Source organism: Cucumis melo, chromosome 11 (assembly GCF_025177605.1).
Source record: "Cucumis melo cultivar AY chromosome 11, USDA_Cmelo_AY_1.0, whole genome shotgun sequence".
NCBI classification, from domain to species: Eukaryota; Viridiplantae; Streptophyta; class Magnoliopsida; order Cucurbitales; family Cucurbitaceae; genus Cucumis; species Cucumis melo.
In genome coordinates, this window is record NC_066867.1 from 25,544,220 (window position 1) to 25,567,192 (window position 22,973).

General features: G+C 30.7%; 2 protein-coding genes across 3 annotated transcripts; one reads left to right on the plus strand and one right to left on the minus strand.

Moving 5' to 3' along the window:
* Window positions 1–430: 430 nt before the first annotated feature.
* Window positions 431–4,946, minus strand: LOC103496262 (CBS domain-containing protein CBSX3, mitochondrial). 2 transcript variants are annotated; one of them, XM_008458045.3, is made up of 6 exons: window positions 4,637–4,946; window positions 3,203–3,469; window positions 2,985–3,066; window positions 1,953–2,026; window positions 1,640–1,700; window positions 431–874 (listed from the first exon to the last, which is right to left on the minus strand). In XM_008458045.3, the coding sequence occupies exons 2-6, from the start codon at window positions 3,461–3,463 to the stop codon at window positions 732–734; spliced, it is 621 nt and encodes a 206-aa protein (XP_008456267.1). In that variant the 5' UTR covers window positions 3,464–3,469; window positions 4,637–4,946; the 3' UTR covers window positions 431–731. The 2 variants fall into 2 exon arrangements, with proteins under 2 accessions (XP_008456267.1, XP_008456268.1); XM_008458046.3 differs by having other exon boundaries at window positions 3,203–3,484; window positions 4,637–4,888.
* A 6,794-nt stretch (window positions 4,947–11,740) lies between these two features.
* Window positions 11,741–18,277, plus strand: LOC103496261 (uncharacterized). The gene is made up of 9 exons (XM_008458044.3): window positions 11,741–12,054; window positions 12,197–12,319; window positions 13,154–13,242; window positions 13,345–13,483; window positions 14,505–14,579; window positions 15,403–15,524; window positions 15,645–15,720; window positions 15,982–16,041; window positions 17,873–18,277. Exons 2-9 carry the CDS (start codon window positions 12,236–12,238, stop codon window positions 18,008–18,010), a joined length of 783 nt encoding a protein of 260 aa, XP_008456266.1. The 5' UTR covers window positions 11,741–12,054; window positions 12,197–12,235; the 3' UTR covers window positions 18,011–18,277.
* The last annotated feature ends 4,696 nt before the right edge of the window (window positions 18,278–22,973 follow it).

A 22,973-nucleotide genomic window follows, 5' to 3' on the forward strand; every position in this document is an offset into this window, starting at 1 on the left:
TGTCTAAACTGTTGCATGTTTTATTTTATAACATAAACCGAATGTAGAAGAAAAAAGAAAAGGAGCTTTTGGAAAAAGGTGGATTATTGGGCGGTTCACCTTGCTGATTCTTGGTTTAGGTATTACTTTTCATGTTAACTTATAAATTTGGTCACAACATTTTAGGTGTCTGATAGAAGTACTTATGAATCTTTTAAGTCTTCAACATTATCATTTTGTATCTAATAATATCTTCCATTTTGAAATTCAGACTATTCAAATACAAAATTCAATGCCAAATATATCTACTCTTCAATTAAATTGAATATTTGCTTACTAGATGTCGATAAATAACGAAAAAAAGGGACTTCAAAAATTTATTAGGTAGGATCGGTGCTAGTGCCTCTGAAGAAAATCTTGAAGTTAAATCCAAAGAGATTCCACAAATACATTTTGAACAGAAATATACTGCTTCATTTTTGGTAAATTGCAAACTTGGAGGAGATTTATGACAGTCATCTCCTTCAACGATGATGCAAAATTAGGGTGCAATTTTGCAAAGCAAAGTTGTTGCGAGTCTATTATTACAACATCAGTCCGTTATTGTACTAAAAACAACATGAAAATGAAGCACAACCATATTAATAAGAGAGTGCGCATACCAAGCTTATCATCATCATCATATGTACAAGAGCTGAAGTGCTCTGGTTTATCGAATCATACACCAAGCAACCAAAGTCAGCAGAACCAACTTAATAACCTCCCTGAATGTAAGCATTCAGGCGATCTAGCTCCTCCCTATGCTCGCTCACCACAGCCCGAACAACATCCCCGATTGACACCATGCCTTTCATGCCCTTGTCATCAATGACGGGTATGTGCCTGATTCTGTTGTCTGTCCACAAACATGAGATCTCCAAGTTATATTAGATAAAACGGATATTGCAAATTGGACTAAAAAAAATAACTCTGGACTTTGTGGTTTATTTCATAAGTTGCAATATTACTTTTCTGGACAATCCTCGGAGTGTCGGAGAATTAGATATAGAATGACGCAATTGTGACTTAGGAGTAGAATCTATGTTCTCTTTCTTTGTTACCACCACACAACTTCACATCCTAATTTTCATTCACTTTGCTAGTTTTGAAATATTAAAGTATATAGAGATATTTCTAAAACAAATGAAAATATTCCTTTCAAATACAAAAGAAAAAACCAAAATATCACAGTTTATTTGTGATGGATCGCAATAGACGGACTAGTTTTTGTTTCTATCTATTGTATATCGTAGTCTATTATAAATATATTGTGATATAACAAATATTTGTAAATATTTTTAGAAATTTTCATTTGAAATACTTTTTCTACATTCAAATTTGCATTTTTTATAATTTAACTTAAAATCAATCATAACACCAGCTATAGATATCCTCGAATTGATGGAAGTTTGGAAATAGACTAGTGTGACAGTGTTCACACCACATCATTCTATATGTCCCGTTTTCCATCCCACTCGAAAGGTGGACTTGAAACATTTCATAAATGTTTAAGAGTAATCATAACTTTAGAAGATATAGACGTATTATAAACGACAAGATTCAGAGGTGTTTTTTCTTTTCTTTTCTTTTTAAATTTTAACTTAAAAATGTATTGTAATACCAGTCATAAGTTGCATAGCCCGCAAGACCTTGGTGTCAGGTGTCACAGTGATAAGTTTGTTCTGCAAACACAAACCAAAGCAATTTGTAATTGCAATTCGACCTTCCCATGTTTTGTGTGGCTATGAGATATAGATGGAGGGGAGATTAAGGAATAAGAAAAGGGACCCATATGCAAATTAAGATAGTTGATTAAAAAAAAGGAAATGATTTAAATAAATAAAGAAAACACATGAGCATCTAACTTCCATCGTTCCACACGCAACTAGTAGAGAAATCAAGGCTGGGTGAGAAATATAGGTGACAGGTTATACCTCCTCAGTCATAATATCCCCAACTTTGGTAGACTTCGAAGATCTGCCTTGCACTATAATCTTTCTCAGATAATCTATAAATTGCGTGAAAAGAAAGGCTCAGAATTCAGATATTTCATTCCAAAAGACAAGAAGATGCTTTCGTTGATCTTAAAATAACATTCTAGGGTCATAGTAAAAGGAAAAGTAAACACCCCACGATCGATTGACACGCAAAAGGTAGAAAATATCTTTGACAGACTATGATTGAATAATTTAATGGTATATTTGAAACATGTATAGTTTAAAATGTATCTATGTATTTTAGTGCAACGGAGTAATGCAAATTTACTCTCCGTTACAAAAAAAAATCCAGTTCACTTTGAAATCTCCACTGAAAAACCAATGAGAATATGTAGGTTTCTTGAGAAGAATGGCAATACACAAAGAAAGTGCATCAGAAGTTTGAATTTCCGAGTTTGAACTCCAGTACTTGGCACAATCAGCCAATTGCAGAGTATTGGAACTTTAACTTTTTTTTAGGGTTTTCTTAACATATTATCTATCTTGTTGTGTCTTGGTGCTTTGTACATATTTCTAGCTCTTATAACTTCTCCTCTATTTGACCAATTGAAAAAATCATGTGTCACTCCTTTAATTGGGGGCTATCACCCCATCTTTTGTAAATTCAACACCTCAATAAAACTTTATGAAGAAAAAAAAGGTCGTCGCAATGCAAAAGAATTTACAGATATGGCAAAATTTAGATTCAATTTAGAAGTCTATCAGCGATAGAATTTTATTACTAATAAATTTTGTTATATTTGCAATTTTTCTTTATAAATGTTACAATCCAAATTATTATCCCCAAAGTGATACCCAATTCATTTACCCAAAATATATATCTCCAAGCATACATACACTTTGTTATTACCCAAACTAAACTATAAATGAATCTCCACTATAAATTATGAAAGAAACATATATTTCGTACGTACCCATATATTAAGACAAATGCCTGCATTCAGAAAGCATATCATACAAATATTGTACCTCTCTCTGTTATAATACCAGCTATTGAATTTTGCTCCGCAGGTTTAACCACCACCAAGGCTCCAACATTGTGCTGAGTCATCTTTTATATATATATTATTTAAAAAGGAGTGTGTAAGTATGCATATCAGAAGTCTAAACAAGATACGAAGATCTCACTAAAATCCCAAAAGATATAAAAATGCTAAAAAACACACAACTCTCGGGAGGAAGCATACCGACTGAACAGCATCATAAACAGAGTCCTCCGTGGTGCACCAAAGCCAAGATCCATCGGCACTTTTGCCTTTAGCTTTCAAGATATCATCAATGGTAGTGCTTTCAAAGCCATGCTCTTCAATGTTTGCAGAACTAGCTGATGTTGAAAAACGTGAGAGCATTGCAGGCCTCATATGGGGGTTTGCTACACGAATTTGTTGCAGAACAGCAGTTTTCACAACGTTTCCATGTGATAGAAATGATCGCACAGCACCTTGCATCTTTACCTGTTGCACCGAAAGCTGAAAAAATGTGTACAACAAGCTATCTCTAAACTTTGAAGTGTGTAACATTTATCAGAAAACAGCAGTCCATTACAATAGTACCCGTACCCAAGAAAATGATTCAAAACTCCCATTAATTATTACATTCAATTATAAATTTAATCCCTGAACTTCAAGATTCGTGTTTAAATGATCCTAAACTTTCAAAAGCACAAATTTAGTCTCTCCATTTTTTTAGTATTTTTTTTAGTTCAAGAATCTAATAGACACAAAATTAAAAGTTTATAGAGGGTGTGTTGGGGCATTTTGTCCAGCATGTGAGATCGGAGTGGACGAGCAAGATTATCCAACTAGGACGACCGGACCAAAATCACGCATCAAAGAATCAACGATAGAAATGACTCATAAGCATTAAACAGCAATTATGAAGAGATATTATGGGTAATATGAGATACTTATCAAAGTTTTGGGACCAAATGAACAAAAACCTCAAATCAAGACTAAACCTGAAATTTTACCAATAATCTACATTTTAAAATCCACATAGCAAGAAAACAAGAAACAACAGCTTGCAAGAAACTTGACAATTGAAGCACAATAATATATCTATGCCATTTCCTTCATAACATGACAAGAGATGGCCCCTAATTTTTCCTCTTGCCGATGAGCTAGATGACAGTTATCACGTAAGAAATAAATCACCATATCTGTATCAAATCACTCACCTTATCCATATTATGAAGATCTAAAGCAGAAAAACGTGTACGGAAGGGAGTATGAGGACGAAGAAAAATCAATTAATTAAACACGCAGAGGAACAATTATTAAACCAACCGGCGGTGGTCGTAGCCACAAAAGCTGAACTAAACTAATTAATGCGATCGATAAAAAAATATCCACAATACAAAACAGGACTCAAACTCGATCTAAACGAGATCAGTACACCTAAACATACTGAATACGAAGGAATGGAAGAACATGAGTAAGGAAAAAAAATCAACGAAAAAATCAGCAGGGCAGAGGTTGACGGACACATTAAAACGAAGAGCGAGAGAAAAATAAAGTTAGAAAGAAGATGAAGTGAAAAGAAAAAGGCAAATACATCAGAGAGTAGAGCGTTGATTGCAGGAAAAAAATAAAGAATGAAATGGGGGAGAAGAAGAGATTTACCTGAGTGAGGAAGATCCGGAAGAAAAAATGAAGGAGTTGAAGAAGAAAGTTGAGAAGCAGGAAGAGTTAGAAGGTTAGGAGAATGAAACCTAAAGGAAGGTGAAGATGGAGATGAAGATGAGGAAGATGAAGATGAAACGAAGGGAAGCGAAGCTGATGGAATGGAACTGCGAGACCCGATTTTATCTCACTCTCAATTATTTTGCCTTTTTCTTTTACTTTATTATTGTTTATTTATTTCCTGTTTGGACACTCACACACACTTTCTTATCCCACCGCAGCTCGTGGTTTTGTCATCTATCTTTAGTATAAATATTCGTCGTTTCATGTGACTTCCATATATATACATTGATACATAAAACAATCATTAATTTTATAAAAATTAATAAAAATACATGTCAAATTTCGGATTTTTAGCAATAATGGCACATACTAATACAATTAACAATTCTATTTTTTATATTTACTCCGTTTTTCTTTTATTTAATTTTAATAGATCTTAAGTTAAATTTAGTTTTCTAAAACCCTCATTTTGAAAATTTGTTTTAAATAATAAATTATTACAAAATATCATAATCTTTCATCACTATCTATTATGATAAGCATAAACAAAGCTAATAGTCTATAGTTGTTCATCGTAGATAGACTATTTTTTTCATATTGTAAATATCTTCGTTTATTTTATTTGAAGACAACTTTCAATTTTTATCAAAATTGATAAAATCATAATGATAATAATTTTTAATATCTATCACCGGTAGATATTTATAGAATTCTATCGATGTTTATTAAATATTGATAGATATCGATCATTGATAAATTTTAAAATTCTGCTTATTTGTTATTTGAATAGTTTGTTTTAGAAAGTCATTGTCAGCCAATTGGTGTTCGGCTATTTGTTGTGTGTAGTCAAACAAACCTAGAAAAGTATCTTTTTCTTTTCTTTGTTACATGGAGGAAAAGAAGTATCTTATGACTTACATATTGTAGATTGTACTTTGTAGCTTTATTTCTTTTTAAAGAGAATAATATAGGTTTTATCTCATTTTTATTTTAAATTCAATAATAACCTCCTACAAATTTCAACCATTCATATCTTTTCATATATTCAAGATATGGTAGTTAATCAATGTCTTATCCACTTCGCCATATCTTCATGATAGTAATTAATTATTGTCTTATCTACTTAATCTTATCTAATCTTTGCAATGGTAATTAACTATTGTCTTATCAACTAACATTTTTATGAACAATTACAACATGCAGAAATTTTAGAGATAATTATTAATTGTGAAACAACATTTTAAAAATGAATTTCTAAATGTAGCAAAGTCTATCGTAGATAGACTTTTATGTGTAATATAGTTTATCAATTATAGATTCGGACAAATTTTATTATATTTTATATATATATTACATGGTTTCTCTTTCAACTTCAACAAAGATTGAGTTAAAATTTGGACAAATATTTATAATAGTAATTAATGTTTTGTATTAAACTATAATTAGATAAACTATATAGATTTGTATTGTTAAGCTATAAGTGTCTTTTGTCGAAGTAAATAAATTTATGCTAGCTATTGCATATTGTTGGAACAACTATGCTCAAACGAAAATTTCAAATTGTTGTATAATTGTTTTACAGTGGGACGAACAACAAATACAAAGGAAAAACCTGCAAAACAGAATATCGTAAGGAGATGCTGAGTCGTGGATCATATTTTTTTAAAAATGTTTCACGACTTTACTTGATGTACAAATAGTTCGAAATTGGATGTCACGTTGTCCCTAAAATAAAATGGTCATCTCAATTGAAATTGCACTATAACTAAACGAAAGCAACACCTTCAAATTATGCTTAAAAAATAAAGAGTAACAAGAGAGAACGAAAACAAAGAGGGAAATGAGAACAGACAAACAGAGACGGAGAGTGTTTTTTATACATCTAAAATGGGGTGATGAGTCTTTTTATGAGTTTGGCTCACAATGATTCACAATAACCAAAACAACTTAAATGATGGAAGACAGTTCTGTCGATGAAATAAATATGGAATTAAATAAAAAATGAATTCAAGAAAATAACAATGGAAATCTTTTATTTAACAGATAATCGTTGGACTTTAAAGAAAAATAAGTTTAAAAAACTATTTTAAATAAAAGAAATTTTATTTAAAAAACAGGATAATTATCAAAAATGGCAAATTTGACAAAATATTTATAAAATATAGCAAAATTTCATATTCTGCATCGATAGACACTAATATGATTTTATCAGTTGTATTGATAGACAATAATAGAAGTCTATAAGTGTCTATCATTAATAGAATCTAAATTTTTAGTATATGTTGTAAATATTTTAGTTTATTTTACTGTATTTGAAAATATCCTTAAAAAATATTATATTATTATTTTATTCCTTACCTTGCCTCACCACGACCAACTGATCGACCAAAAGCTACGGTGAAACATGGGTACCCCTTGGGTTTTCCTCACATGTGATTCAATGGCGGATCTAGAAAATATATTGACGGGAGGCTAAAAGAAAAATATGAAAAATAAATTTCATAGGTAAGATTTGAATTGGGTGGAAGGGAGGCTAACAATCAAAGTAACCACTAAACTAATGGTAAATATTAACAATTAAGTAGCTTTCTTTATATATATTATATAAAGGCAATAATGGGCCTATGCTAGCTCCGTCGGTAATGTGATTCATCTTTCTATAGGCGTGAGTTTCCTTCTTTCTAAGGTTTTGAAAACCTTCTTTTTGGCTAGTCTTTTCGTCAAATGATCTAACAAGTTTTCATCTGTTCATATGTGATCTACTCTAACTACACCAGTAGTCATAAAATCTCTAATGTTACTCTGCTTAAAATATATTTATTGTCTCTTGCCATTGTAATTGAAATACTAAACTTTTGCGATTGTTGCAATACTATTGCAATGGATCAATATAGTTGGTGCCAGTTTTTCCTATAAAGGAATTTCCAATAGCAAGCTTCAAAATCAACTTGCTTCTTCACTAGTTGCTGCTAATGCTATCATTTTCGATCATCTTAAGATAAACGATATATTAAGACAAGAACAAGTTCCCTAGCCCAAAATTCAAACATCCCATAAAAGATGATTAATTTCACTTGAATGTTTTTGCCATACAACTCAATACATTAATTGCAAAACTCAAGAAACTCTCCTAACTAACCTTGAAAACAAAAGCTTGGAGATCAAACTCAATAATTTAGTGTAAAACTTATAACTTCTTGAACAACCTAATAACAAGCATAATTTATCAAACTTTTATCTCGATATGGAAAATTTGAACCCAATACCTCATATCCATAAGTACTTACAAGTGTCAGTTGAGATAAACTCGTATCGGCAATAGTCCAAACATTAGTATAAATTTATAACGATTAAAAAAATCTTATTTTCGCATTTGAGACAAAGATTATCCAATAATATAATATAAATGTATTACTGCAATCAAATAATGTACAAAGAAATAAACAAGTTTATATATTCTACGGGCCGCCATCAATGAATATATATGCATTCTAACAATTATTAAAAACAATCATAAGTTGCGGCAATCTCATTTTAGAAAATAAACCCTTCAATTACGTCGTTATCTGGATCCTTAAATCTCTAAAGATTTGAAATTTAAATTTCATAATGATGAAAAGAAAAAAAAAATGGACAATCGTCATTTCATTTTTTCTTTTTCTTTTTCTTTTTCTAGCAGGATGAACTTTCAAAAAAAAAAAACCATTTTACCCAAAATCTAATTTTAAATTTATATATAAAACAAGCTGCGAATAATTACAAAAAATATGCAATGAAAAGTTTAGAATTTGTGAAGTAGTCTTATTGAGTTTTATACTTGGTTAACTCTAATAAGTAATAAGTAACAATATTAATGTAATTAACCTTCGAGAAAGTATTTCTTTTTTTATTATTCCAATCAATCTTGCATATCATTCCATTAATTTTTTAAAAAATTATTTTATATAAATATTTAAAAAAAAAAATAACAAGATATCGAAACTATTTATAGAATATAAAAAATTTATCCATTTATTCCTTTTTATCTTTTCGTTACATTTAAGTTCACATATAATACAATAGTTCCTTTAATATATTAAAAAGTCAATAAATTAATAAAGAAGGAAATGTTGTATTAACTACTAAAGTAATCATGTTTTGGTAGGTAATTTTTATAACTACTGCTATAACAAAAGTATCAATTTGGACCCTTCGAGATGATTGGTTTGGTCCAAGGCCCAAAAATGCACCGAGTGTCCACGAATATTGATGATCCAAAAAACGTATATTAAAATGACTTAGTTTAAGAATAAAATCAAGATAGAACACAATTCAATTCGAACTTTCGTTTATCCATAAAAAGAATCCATATGATTTAATTACAAATAAAATGTTGAGAGAACTTGAGGTTTATCATATATATACACGCACATACACATATTGAGAATAGCTTATGAAAAATTAAGTATCATTTCAAAATTATTTTGATCTTATTTGATGACTATTTTGTTTTTTATTTTTAAAAATTACGTATTTTATCATTGTTTTCAACCTCCATACATAAAAGAGTTGAGTTTTCAACCAAATTCTAAAAGCAAAAACAATTTTTAAACTACCTTTTTATTTATAAAAAGAATATGACTTAGTTAAGAAAAATATTGGTAGAGAAAATAATCGAACAAGAAATTCAAAGATCGAAATGGTATTCATATGATTAATTTTTTAAAAAATAAAATGATTATCAAATGAGTCGATTTCTTTTTTGTATTATTATTATTTTGAAAATTTTGTTTTCCATCCCATAATATGTGCAGGTGGTTTTCATATTTACTACGTAAATCATTTGAATTTTCAATCAATTTATCAACTGAACAAAGATAAGCTTTTGTTAAACTATGTTTCTAGTTATTTTGTTTTTTGAAAATTAAGGGCCCGTTTGTTAACGTTTTTGTTCCATGCTTCTTGTTTCTGTTTCCATTTTTTAAGAAACAGAAGTGTTTGATAACGTTCCTTGTTTCTCGTTCTAAAAAAAAGTAGAAACGTTTCTCATTTTATAAGAAATTATTGGGAACAAAAAAAAGTAGTTTATTCTGTTCCGTTTCTCAATTGCTTCTATTGGTTTCATTTTTCTCAATTTATTTCTATTTGTTTCGTTTTCCTTTTCTCAATTATTTTTATTTTTTCCTTTCATTTTTCTCAATTATTTTTATTGGCTTTTTTTCTTTTTCTCAATTATTTTTATTGGTTTCCTTTTCATTTTTCTCAATTATTTTTATTTCTTTTCTTTTCCTTTTTCTCAATTATTTTTATTGGTTTCGTTTGACTGTTTCTCAATTATTTTTATTGGTTTCATTTTCCTTTTTCTCAATTATTTTTATTGTTTCCTTTTCCTTTTCTCAATTATTTTTATTGGTTTCCTTTTCCTTTTATCTCCATCGTCTTCTCCAAATAATCATCCTCTTCCTCTTTCACTCATCGTTTTTTTCTGCACACTGTCTTCCTCTTCACCTCTCATCGTCTTTCTCGACAACCCGAACTCTTCCTCTTCGTCGGATCCATAGTTTTTGCCTGATTGTTCCTCTTCGTCGGATCCATAGTTTTCATCTTCCTCTTTGTGCAAATCTGGGTTTTCGTTGTGGGTTTTTCTCTAAAGCATCATAGGTTAAGAGTTAAATGTTAAATTTTGTTTTGTTTCTTTCAATTCTGAATATTGAAGACATAATAACTTACTTTAAAATTAATATTAAATTCTAGATGTCACGAAATAACAATGACATTGTTGAAATTGATGGATTAAAAAGAGAAATTGCCTGAGTAAGAGATGATATTGCCAATCAAATTTGGCAACATTTGAAGGATAAATATAATTTTATGTTTATGTTATTATTTTTATTCGTGCATTGATACTTCTTCGTATTAAATGAATAAACTTTTGATAATTTTATTTGTTATGTTTGATGGATAGACCTATATTTTTGTTTAATGTTTAATTGAAGTAGATGTGAAAAATAAAAAATAAATCTAAAAGAAAATCAATAAACAAGAAACAGTTATCAAACACATTTTTTGTTTCTGTTTTTTTTCGAGAAACAAGAAATATAAACAGTTATCAAACGCATTACTATTTCTTGTTTTAAAAAAAGAAGAAACAGGAAACAGGAAACAGGAAACAAGGAAGAAGAAACAAGAAACAGAAAATAGGAACGTTACCAAACGGGCCCTAAGTTTATAAACTCTGACGCAGGGTAAGTTTTTTATTATATTATTTACTTTAGGGGTTTTTCAAAAATAATAAAAAATACAAACTATTTACTCTACGGAAAAAAAACTATAAACACAAAATCTTGTTACATGTTGCATAAATTGTTTATCCATTTTGACAATTCCGGTTTGATATAAAAAAATTGAACTAAGTTTTTTAAAAGATATTTATGTGCTTTAATTTTTTTAAGGATTTTCTAAAAATTATAACAAATTTGTAACATATCGTACTGTTCCTGCTTTTGCTTTTTTGTTTTCAAGCCATAAGTAATAAATATTTACGTGTTTTTGCTACATTTATCAAAGGGTAATTATAATGGGTAACAACTTTTAGAATAATTATTAAGTATGTAGCAATATTTTTAAAAAATTGTAAATATAACAAAGTCTATCAGACTATCGTTGATAGATTCTTATGATTTATTAGTGATAGACCAACATTTACTACATGGTTTATCAGCGATAGACTCTTATCAGTGATAGATTTTGACATATTTTGCTATATTTGTAATTTTTTTAAAATGTTGATGTATAATTAATAATTTTGAATATAATCGCTATATTTGCGATTATCCCTTTATCGAAATTAATTTTTTTCTAAAATATTTTATGAAATGTTAATGGTAGGTTAGGCTACAAGTTTCTAAATAACTACGAATTAACTTTTCAAAATGAGGCCCATTAGACATAATTCGGTGCAGACTTACACATGGCATGGCATCCACTCCGTCGGAACGCTGACGTGGATTCCCGATTTCTTGTCGGCCTCCCGAGAAAAGGAGACATTATTATTCCAAAATTCCATTTTCCATAATCCATATTAGTCAAGTCAAATCTCAAACCTCTTCTTCCTTTTCGGTCCTCCACTTGTTGCTCTACCTTACAAATTCTCTCTTGCTTCCTCTTATTATTCTGCTGATTCTCTTCCATCTTCCCTTTTTTGGTCGTTCACCGGCGCCTCTTTGTGAACCACTCGTTTTTTTCTATTTATTCCGGCTGTCGTTGCTACTTTTCAACACAAATTTCAATCCAGTGTATCTAGCCGAAGTACTTTGATGCCCATGGCCCCCTAGTGCAATTGGCTTTCTAAGCCTACACCGACCTTTTCCGGAAAAGTACGTCTATGTTCATCATCTACGAGTTAATGCTTTGGCGGCTTTAACTCGTTCTACACGTGATTCTAGGGCTTTAAACTGTTTTTTCTTTGACTCTGGTGAGTGAACTATTCGATAGTGATTTGGTTTTCTTTTTGTACAGTTTGCGGGAATTGCACATTTGCTTCTGGCTCTTGTGTACATGACTATCTCAGACGCTTCCGGTCCGAGCAAGGAACTTCTATGGCTGGCTTCGGTCTTTTCTGGCATTGTTTTCTGCAAGATTGTAAGTGTTGAGTACCGGTTCGTATTGTTGTTCTTTGTTTGAAGTAGAGTAAGTGAATTGCTATCTGCAATCTATGATTTCCTTGACCGTCGTGTCTCTTCATCGATGTATAATACTTATTAACCTTCACATGTAGCAGCATTTCACCAGTCGAACTGCATTTTTGCTCCCGGTTTATTACGCTCCTTTTTTTTTACCTAATTTCTGCTTGTTCTTTTAGAAGCTGGTAGTTGATTCAGTTACCAATTGTTGTCTCTTTTCAATGTGCATATATTTATATATGTTTATTAGTGGTGGCGTCTTGAGTGAATATGTGAATTTTAATACATGCTGCTCTCATGTGCATGTCTGTTAGTATTTTAACGATAGGAAGAAAAATATTTTTCTCCTTTTGGTATTCGTGGGTTACCAGTGCCACGTTTTCAAAATGTTAATGAAATTACTCTTTTGATTGCCTGTGCACATAAATTTCTTATTCACCATAGGACGAGTAGAAAAGACATATATATGAACTTTAGTTTATTTAAATAATTTTCAAGGGAAGCTTCAGTTGTTTAAAAGATCGTTAACCAGAAAAGCAGAAAGAAGAGTGGTTGAAGAGTAGTTGTCAAACACATTTTATTTATTTATTTTTCTTCAAGGCATCTTATCCATCGAGCTACGTTGAACGGACTATTTCTCTTTTCAAAGTAGAAAATAGAGAAGAAAATGAAAAATTCCAAGGAAGAGACTAGAACTAGGAAATGGAAGCATTGAGGACTTGTGCTGTGTTCTGTCCACACGAGTGAAAAAGAAGATTGAATGTTAAGAAACTTCTCTGTTTCTTTCTTGAAGGTTTACACGTTAACAGGCATCATTAGCCTCCAAAGCTTTAAAGCATATGTCAAACTAAGCAATTTTGGAAAGGTTGAATGGAACAATAGGTAAAATGCTTGTAATCTCTTATTTCATTTAACACTGTGCTTATTTATTAGTAATACATCTGCTATGTGAATGCAAGAAGATGAATTATTATTCTATTTCAGGGGATTTTCAACATTCCACGCCCTTGTTGCAGCATCTTCTTCTCTTTACCTTGTTCTGTTTTCAAGTACTTTTGATCCAAGTTCCCGTAATGAGCTTCTTATAAGAAGATCATCCTCTTTATCTGATATGACATTGGGGGTAAGTTGAGTAGAAAGGTCATGAAAGCTTCCTCGTGCGAAATTTGGTTATAATTGTTTCTTGACTTTGCTTCTTTTGTTTTTTGACACTTGACATTACAATATACTTGCCCCTAAGCTGTTTTAGGAGTTGATTGGGCTACAGAATTTGATAGTTCTTTTGTGTACAATTTATGTCATTAATATAAATGTACGTGTCAATTTATTTATTCTAGTATAATTATTTTTTTGACACAAACCGTTCTACTTGTTATTTTATTCAGTTTGCTTCTGGCCATTAAATTGAGGATGTTAGTCTTATGAGTTGACCTAAACTACAGTTTTATCACCAAGTCATTATTTGATATAGAGGTTCATGGTTGGACTTTTCACATTGAGTATTATTCACATCCATCTACTTGCATTAACTTTTATTGTTCTTCTGTTATTTGGTTGAAAAGTATATTTAACATGTGTACTCAAACACGTACATTACTCATAAGGGAGTTGCAACATAGATTTTTAGAAAGCTGGGACAAGAAATAACATTAGCTTCTATGTTATCAAGCACTTTACCTGCCTTAGTTTAGTCGAATGGAATCACTGGTACATTTTAATTACGCTCTATATTGATTTAGATAATTAGAAATTTGGTCAGTTCAGTGAACATTAATTTTCTAGGAGACTCTAAATTTGTTGATGCTCTTTCAGTCAACCAAGTGATGTGGCAGTAATAACATAGATGCCATTTTGTTCTTTACCTTCTGTTTTTACTTACTCTCCCGGCTATGTGTTCAATCTTAATTTTTGTTCTTTGTTTTTTCTCTTTTTCATGTTAGAACATTTTCCATTTTTGTCATTTTCTCTTCCTCAAGGCCCCTAGTGGCTGCAAGTGATTAGTTCCATGAAAAGTAATTTTATTATTTTTACTTGTTACTCTATTCTCCATGCCCAAGGAGCAGTTAGATATCTCATTGCCATTAACTTTGTCTGTTTTGAGTCATTAATTTCATTTTATCTTTTCCTGTTGGTGCTTTTTGCAGTTCTCCATTGGCTATTTTCTATCAGATTTGGCAATGGTTCTTTGGCTTTTCCCAGCTTTAGGTGGTTTTGAGTATGTAAGTATGGAGAAAGATTCATCCACCCCCACCCCCGCGTAATATTGATATATTCATTTGATATTGTATGTCGTTGTGGTTTATACCTTACTCGAACACAATTTATTCTATAGGCATTGCTAGAGTTCTAAAAATATATCTTTTTGTAATGGGAAAATGTTATTAACAATTGTTTTTGTTTTCTTCTTTATAAAGTACACAGGAAACTCAATAGATACTGAGTCTGTCTCCCTCTAATAGGATTATAACTATAACTATAAGCTTAAAATAGTTTTTCCCCCTTTACTGTCAGTTTTACAGATTTAAAATGTTCTTGACTGAAAGTAGAGACTAATTTCGTACATTTATTGTGGAGAGAAATTGATTTGAGCAATAGAGCAGTCGGGTCCAAATGTAGGAAAGCTCATTATGCGGGTGACTTGTTAGACTGATGAGAGGATGAAACGTTGTGGGGTTTCGAGTGCAGTGAATTAGTTATAAAGATAGCAAGAGAGAATTAGTAAAAATATATGTATAGTACGAAAGAAAGTTATATTTGTTGATATGGTGCTTTGGTACAACGAAAGGGAAGCATGATAGCTTATTCATGGAATGTGATAAAATTGATTCTATACTTGTAGTGGAGAAAGTAGGATAAAATTACTACTGATTGTAGGAAATATGTTTCTCATCTAAGAAAAGATATTTTTTCAGAACTTATTTTCTTTTAGTTTTAAGTGTCCCTGTAAACATATTTTCTTGTGGTGAAAAAATGTAGACCGTAGACTTGTGTACTTCAATACTGTGTGAAAGCTGATAACTGACTTTCCTAATTTTCAAATAGATCGTGCATCATGTTTTATCACTGTTCTCAATCATTCAATCCCTCCTAAGTGGCCAAGGACAGGTTTATATACTAATGGTTCTTTTCACAGAAAGCACAACACCATTTGTAAATCTTCGATGGTAAGCTGTGAGTTAAGTTTACTCTGTACTCTATTTCTAATGAGAAAAGCAAATTTCTGTTCAGAGCAATAACATATTTAGTTTTCAACATTTTCTCCTTGCTTTTCTTTAATTTATCAGGTACTTGGACAATGCTGGCCAGAAGAATTCAAACCTCTACGTCATTAATGGAATTGCATTGTTTCTCGGGTGGTTGGTAATGTCCATAATTTGAAATCTTGTTTCTTTTAGTGTAAACAATGTTCCCTAATGAATAGAAAATAATGTATATGTGAATTCATGTAACTGAGCTTAGTCTGTGTCCAATGGCTTCTTTAAATTTTTTATTTAATTGGTTTTTAGCTATGAAAAGAAGTTACTTCACTCATGTATTGAGTACCTAATTAGGCGTAACCAAATTTTATCTATTTCAGTTCTATTTTCTTCTTCGGAACTGACATGAGTTTTGTTTCTGCAGGTTGCCAGGATTCTCTTATTTATATATTTTTTCGGTCACATGTTTAAACATTTCGACCAGGTGAGATCAACATCTCCCTTTGCAAACCGAGTTTTGAATAGTTTGATCATTGTTAATAACAGCTATTGCGAACTGTGAAAATAATCAAACACAATAATTTTAATACGAAGAAATATGATACTATCGTGCTATAGATGATCCAAGTACAATTTTCATGAAGTATGGTGCTAGAAATGATCGATTTACAAGCTTAGCTTCATGCTTTAAGTATTCAAATCATGTAGTACAATTAAAAGATGAAGAAATATGATGTTATCATGCTAGAGATGATCCGAAGTACAATTATCTTGAAGTATGATGCTAGAAATGATCCAATTACAAGCTTAGTTTCATGCTTTATGCCAATCAGGATATAGATGTAGGGTAACCTAAGACCAAACCTCTTCATTCTTCCGATGAAGTTTTTGTTACTGAAAATAAAAAGGAAAAATCTGTTCCAAGTTAATGCTGATTATTTGAACGGCTGTCTTAGACTATAACTAAAATCTAAAAGCATATTAATTATGGAGAGAAAAATGGAAAAAGGGAAAAGAAAAGAGCCTCCTAGTTTGAAAACTTTTTAGGCCAATAGCCTAGAGACTATTTTCAAGTGGTTGCTTTTAATCACGGTGAATGAGATACCCCAAAATTTTCCTTTCGTAGCTTTTGGTTCTTATGTGTCAGATAATTGGTGGGCTGAGTGGGATTACTTGTTAGAAAGGAAACAAATTACTATTTTTGGTTGAAGTGGGTATAGGTAATGAAATATATGGTTCGAGTGGGATTCATTGGAAAAAAAAAATACTATGTTTTGTTGGATTTTGGTAGGTGGGAAATATTGGCTAGCCTGGATAACTCCTTCCCCATATGGGTGAATTCGAGTTGACTTATGGACCTTATAAAAAGTTTTTAGCTTATTCAAAGCACTTTTTGGAATTTTTACCGCATTTGATTTGATTGTTAAAAGTGAGTTTGAAGCCTCTTAAGTGCTTTGTTCTTGATGAAAAGTTGGGATGAGTTGAGGTGTGAATTCCACTTCTCCTTTAGCACAAGAAATTAGTGGGTGCCATGGTTGAAAACCATCAATTTTGTGCCTTATTAACTCCTTACCTCATGGGCTCAAGGAGTTCAACACTAGGGTTTGTTTGAATCATGAAGGAATGAATTTAGATTGAGCGTTTTGGGAAGAATTTGTAATAACAAACTCATTTCGTGCTTGCAGTTTCCAACCCAACTCTCCTTTTCATCGCTTTCACACTTCATGATTTCATTTTCATTTCGTCCTTGATTAGTCATGCATCCCAATATTACTCAGATTCCCAGTAATCCTAAGTGAATTCTATCTCTGCAAACAACACCTGAAAGGTAGTTTGAAAACTTGGTTTCGTCCTGATTAAGAGTTCAATTCTGCTCCTCTTTTGGTACAACTAGCGTGGGCCAAGAACTTAAAATCATTAATATTGTACCTTATTAACTCTATACACCCTAGGTTTTAGGAGTTCACAACTCCTAGTACCTCACAATTCTTTGCATTTCACAATTCCACTCCTTACCTAAGACGTCCATGAGTGATTCATCTAAAATTATTTTGCTAAGAAGCATTTTTGTTTTTACTCGAAAGCACATTTTTCAACCTTCATTCTAAACTCACCCTTAACTGGAGCTTCCTCCAAAAGCCACTAGGAAGAACAAAAAGTGCCTTCTTTAAAAAAAAAAAAAGCCCTAAACACCAATCCCTAATTAACCATAACTTAGAATCCTGTCATAGAAAAAAATACTTGTAAGTGGTTGCAAGGCTTCTTTCCTTATAGAATTAATTGTTGCTGAATTTTTCTATTTCGATATGTTTCAGGTGAAAACTGTATATCCTTTGGGGTTTTATAGCTTGCTGGCGGTGCCTCCTATGTTGGCTATGATGAATGTGTTTTGGTTTTGGAAGATCGCTAGAGGAATGATCAAAACTCTCAGAAAAGCAAGGCACAGCAAATGATAGGTCTTTTTTAACCTGCTGCTTCTTTGTTTGTCTTGCAGTATGTATGCTATTTAGTTGCTAAAACAAGCATAACTAGTATTAGTGTTTTGTACTAAAGAAAAAAGGAAAAGAAAGCTATTTAGTTGCCGACATGTAAAAGGTATAAACGTCGTTAATTTTAGGTACAAGAATGAGTATGCTTTTGGTGGTTAAACGTCGTTAATAGTTTAATTATTGACCAACGATACTTTTTATTCATTAAAGATTGTGTTTCTTTGGTTGAAATTAGCTCTTAATCAATTAGAGCTTTACTTGGAATTGCTTAATTAGATTTTTTTTTTTTTTTTGTTTTTCTTTTTTAAAAAACGAGAGCACTTTTTATGAATAAAATAGAAAGAGATTAATGGTCGAATTATGAAGCGACAAGCTTGAATTACTTTTTAGTAGCTATTTGGCTTTTGAAAATTAGGTTTATTTTTCAATTTTTTACCAAAATTTTTATCTTTGCTAAATTCTAAAAAATAAAGTTTTTAAAAACTGTTTATTAGATCTAGTTAGGTAATTGTTTTGTTTTGTTTTGTTTTTTTAAATTATGCATATAAACATTATTTTCACCTCCAATTTTCTTAATTATTTAAAAAATTTAGTCAAATTTTGAAAAGAAAAAGTTCTTTTTTTGTCTCTGGAGTTTGTCTAAGATTTTAACTTATTGGAGAAAAAATAGCTTCAGAAACGAAAATCAATAAAAATTTATTTTCAAACGGGACTTTAGTTTTAAAAACTTGGTTTTTGGATTCTAAGAATATAAACAGGAATTACATAACAAAGTAAGAAGTTGAGAGATAGAAAAAGTATTAGGTTTAATTTTCTTTTAAAATTAATAATAAAAGAGAAATTTGTTTAAATGAAAAGTCAATCGAAAATATTTATAAATTTTTTCTACACACTTTTAAATCCTTTTGAATTAATAAAAAAAAATATTTTCTAAGAAAAATAATAATAAATCACTCTTGAATTCTCTCTCATTTTTAGATGGGAATTAATAATATATAATAATTTGAAAGAGCAATTTGTTGAAGAGTAATCTCCAAACATAATTGATTTGTTGACTCTCAAGTATACACCTACCCATCGTTTGGTCCCTCTCTAAAAGTTTCCTTTTCACATCCCAATAATGACTGTCCTTTTTTCTTTCTTTCCAATCACTTTCTGATAGGCCTGCGGAACTTGAGGTCATAAATATGTGATGTTTAAGAGATTGAATGTTTGATCTCAAAATTGGTAGAGGTATTCAAAATTTTATATTAGTGTATATAACCTATTTTTTCATATTTAAATGATCGATGTGCCAAGAGTGATTTTACTTTAGAAGGATGACTATGACTGTACATACAATATATTGTAATTAACAGAGGGGCACGAGTGGATTGCCTCCGGATAAATGCTAATTGAATTATACTTATTTTTTACAAAATTAAATTTGATACTGTTTGTTTCTTGGTTTTAAAAATTAAACTACAAACACCAACTTTGATCTAAGATTTTTATGTTTTGTTATATATATAAAGTGTAGTTTTGATTTCACCGTGGTTTTAATTTAAAATATAATTATTTATTAATAAATGCAAATTCCATTAGGATAATTAATCAATGCAATTTGCATTAGGGTAATTAATCAAATGCAAATGTTAAGATAATATATATTTAAATTCATCCTTTATTTATTACTCGATAACCATTTTTGCTCTTTTCGAAATTAAGCATACACACTCATTCTACCAAGAAATTATCTAAACATTATCAACGTTTTTCAAGTTAAAAAATTTTTAAAAAAGAAAAGAAAAAAAAAATTTGAATACTAGTGTTTTCTTTTATTGCAATTTAGTTAATAATTCAACAAACCAATGTTAAAAAAATGAAAGAAAATAAATTTAACTTTTTAAAATGAAAAAAAATTGAAAAATTGAAAATTGAAGTAATTATCCAGCAAAAATTAAATAACATAAATTTAAATATCAGGAGTAGGTGGAGGAGTCTAAAATGTGAATCGAAAGGTCAAAGTAAAAAAAAAATAAAAAAATTATGTTTTAAAAAAATGAAAAGAAGAAAAAGAAAAAGGAAGAAAAGAAAAGAAAACGTGAGGTCCATCCAATATTGACTAATAGTGCCTATCCAAGCGAGAAACGATTGCATCCTGACATACATATATTGGTTTCATACCTGCCACGTTTTGTTGCTCATACGTGGATAAGTGTCCGTTGGGTTCGTCGGCAAGACAGTTACGAAATATGTAATAAAGTCAATTTAATGTGATTTTATTTCTTTTTTATAAGTACTTACCTTTGAGTTTCAATTCTCTAAGTTCAGCTTTAACGTCGGATCCAAAAACTTTATTAACTAGGCTTTATAGATTAATAAAAATAATATATATATATATAAAAAAAAGGGTTAAAAATCACATTTGGTTTATATACTTTGGTATCTATACTTTCGAAAGTAATGATTTGATTATGTACTTTAAAGTTTGCTATAATATAGTTCCTACTGTCGAGTTGTTAATATTTAATAAGAATTTGAAATGATTGTCATATAGGATTCACATGTACAAGTTAATAAACAATTTTCTACGTGCAACGAGTTTAGATAAAAGATATTAAAAATCCTACTTTCTATGTTTTTAATTTATTTCTTTCATTGCCTTTCTTGCAATCTAATATTTTTCAAAGTAGATTTGTTTTCAATGGGCATCAAAGGTTTGAGGAGATTTAATTGGGTTCCTAACTCAAAATCATTGTCCTTAGATTTGTAGGCTCGTATTCATATTTTCATGCTCATATAACTTTCCAACAGTGATGTTGGTTCTTTCAAATGTTGTTTTGATTCATTCTGATTTCAATCCTAATCTAACCTTCTAGTTTTACTAAGGTTAGCATGAATGAACCTGGAAGAAACCAATTGTGATTAAAGAATGTGAAAATACAAGAACAATATTAATCAAAGAATGTAGTCGTTACTGACGCTAATAGCTGTGTAAATGATGCAAGTTACTAGAAGGAGAGAAAAAATAACATAGTCATGTTGGTAACTCAGTTTGGTGCAACATCACCTACATTTGGAGGCTTTTAGCCCAAGTGAGGAAATTATATATCAAATTCAAGATTGTTCATAAGTACAAAGTTTATTAAAGATAATATCCTCAAGATATTTTTTCGTTTAGAGTAAACTAAATCAATTCAGAACTATTATGGATACTTCCTTTGAATCGACCACTCTAAGTTGAACTCTACATTTACACAAGAGAGGCTCTCCTTTAGTGTGATTCTTCTGAATTTATTAGTCAGTTAGACCTCCCCCAACTCTTGTAATTTCTACGTCCTCGTGTAGTCCACGGTTTACAACATGTGGTACAATTTACACATCAAATTTACGAAGATTCTTCTTTTTTAGCATTCACCAGCTATTCGACTGGAAACACCACACTTGATGGAACACAATCTTCAGTACACACAAGTCACACCCTTGACAGATCCAGTAGGTCATATATATATGAAGATACTCCAAGTTGTAAATGTGGACAAAATCTAGCGAAACAACCAAATCACCACTGGCTCGAAAAGGATCAATCTCCACAAATCTCTCAACAAAATAAGAAACACAAACAACAAAATCATGTCTTTAAAAGTATTTGACCGATAATAATAAAAATAAAGAAAATTTGAAAGCAAACACCATAACAAAATGATATTGATAGTGTAATGTTGACTTCTAACCTCTAAACTTGGATTTACGAGTTTAGCTACATTGGTTCACAGTAATCCATAAAAGTAAGATCGAAGCTAATTGTATATTGAACAAAATCACACAAAATATTCATAGATCCACTTCATTTATTAGATATAACTGATTTTATTAATTAAAAGTAAAAAAATTAATATATTAAATAATATAGATTTTACATTTATCTATTTGCAAGTATTAATTTTCATACATCAATTTTTTTAAACCATTAAAACAAAGCTAAAAAACTTTGAAACTTATCTCTTTCAATCTCTAGTTCAAATTCACTTTTCTCAAAATTTAAAGTTGCAAGAAAACTTAAAACTATCTGGTAAAAAAAATTGAAAACCATGTAAAAAACCATAACTGCATTCATACTCTGAAACTTATTTCCTATCTAGTCTAAAAATTTGAAAGTCATCTTGCAGAAAATCATTTTTGCATTCACTCTAAAACTTATTTTCTAATTCATCCTAATTTTTTGTTTTATTTTCTTTCAATTAAGATTCAGATGACAACCACCTCAAATTTTATGACCAAATGTGATTTTTAACAAAGAAAAAAAATGTAAGGAATGAGGCTTGAGCCTAGGTCTAAAAAGGAGGGCTAACTGATTCCTCTCTTTCTTCGACATCATGACGACAGGGAGAACAGTAAGAAAAAAAGAATCTTCTTATACGCAGGGCAAAATATGAAAACAAAAGGGGTGAATGGGCCCTTCCTTCCTCTCCACTTGGTTGTGCAAGTTATTTCATTGCTTCAATTTTTGCCACCTGGTAAACTAATGAAACCAAAAGGGTTCTTAGAAGAATAAGAAATAAAAGGTAAGGCTCCCACAACGATACGGACAGTAAGAAACAAGCAAAAGAACCCATTTGGACGTTGAGTCTTAGAAGTTTCTGTTCTTGCGGTAGCTAGACTCAGAATTAGGAGTGAAGCAACTTTTCCTAAGAGGCTGTATTTTCAGAAAGATGTTGGGATCAAAAGGAGAAATGAGGTAGGAGTCAAATCCGTTCGAAGGACTTGTTTATTTTCTTAAAAAGAGTAGAAGCTTTCTGGAATGACTTCCTAGGGGCTATGCTAACAAGCCTAAACCTAGGCTACAAGACAAGAAGAATAAAGAAAGTCTAGGGTCGGAGCAAAGACTAAAAAGGGGATAGAGCCAGAACCTTTCTTAAGTTTTCTTGTTAACCCCTTAGGCTTT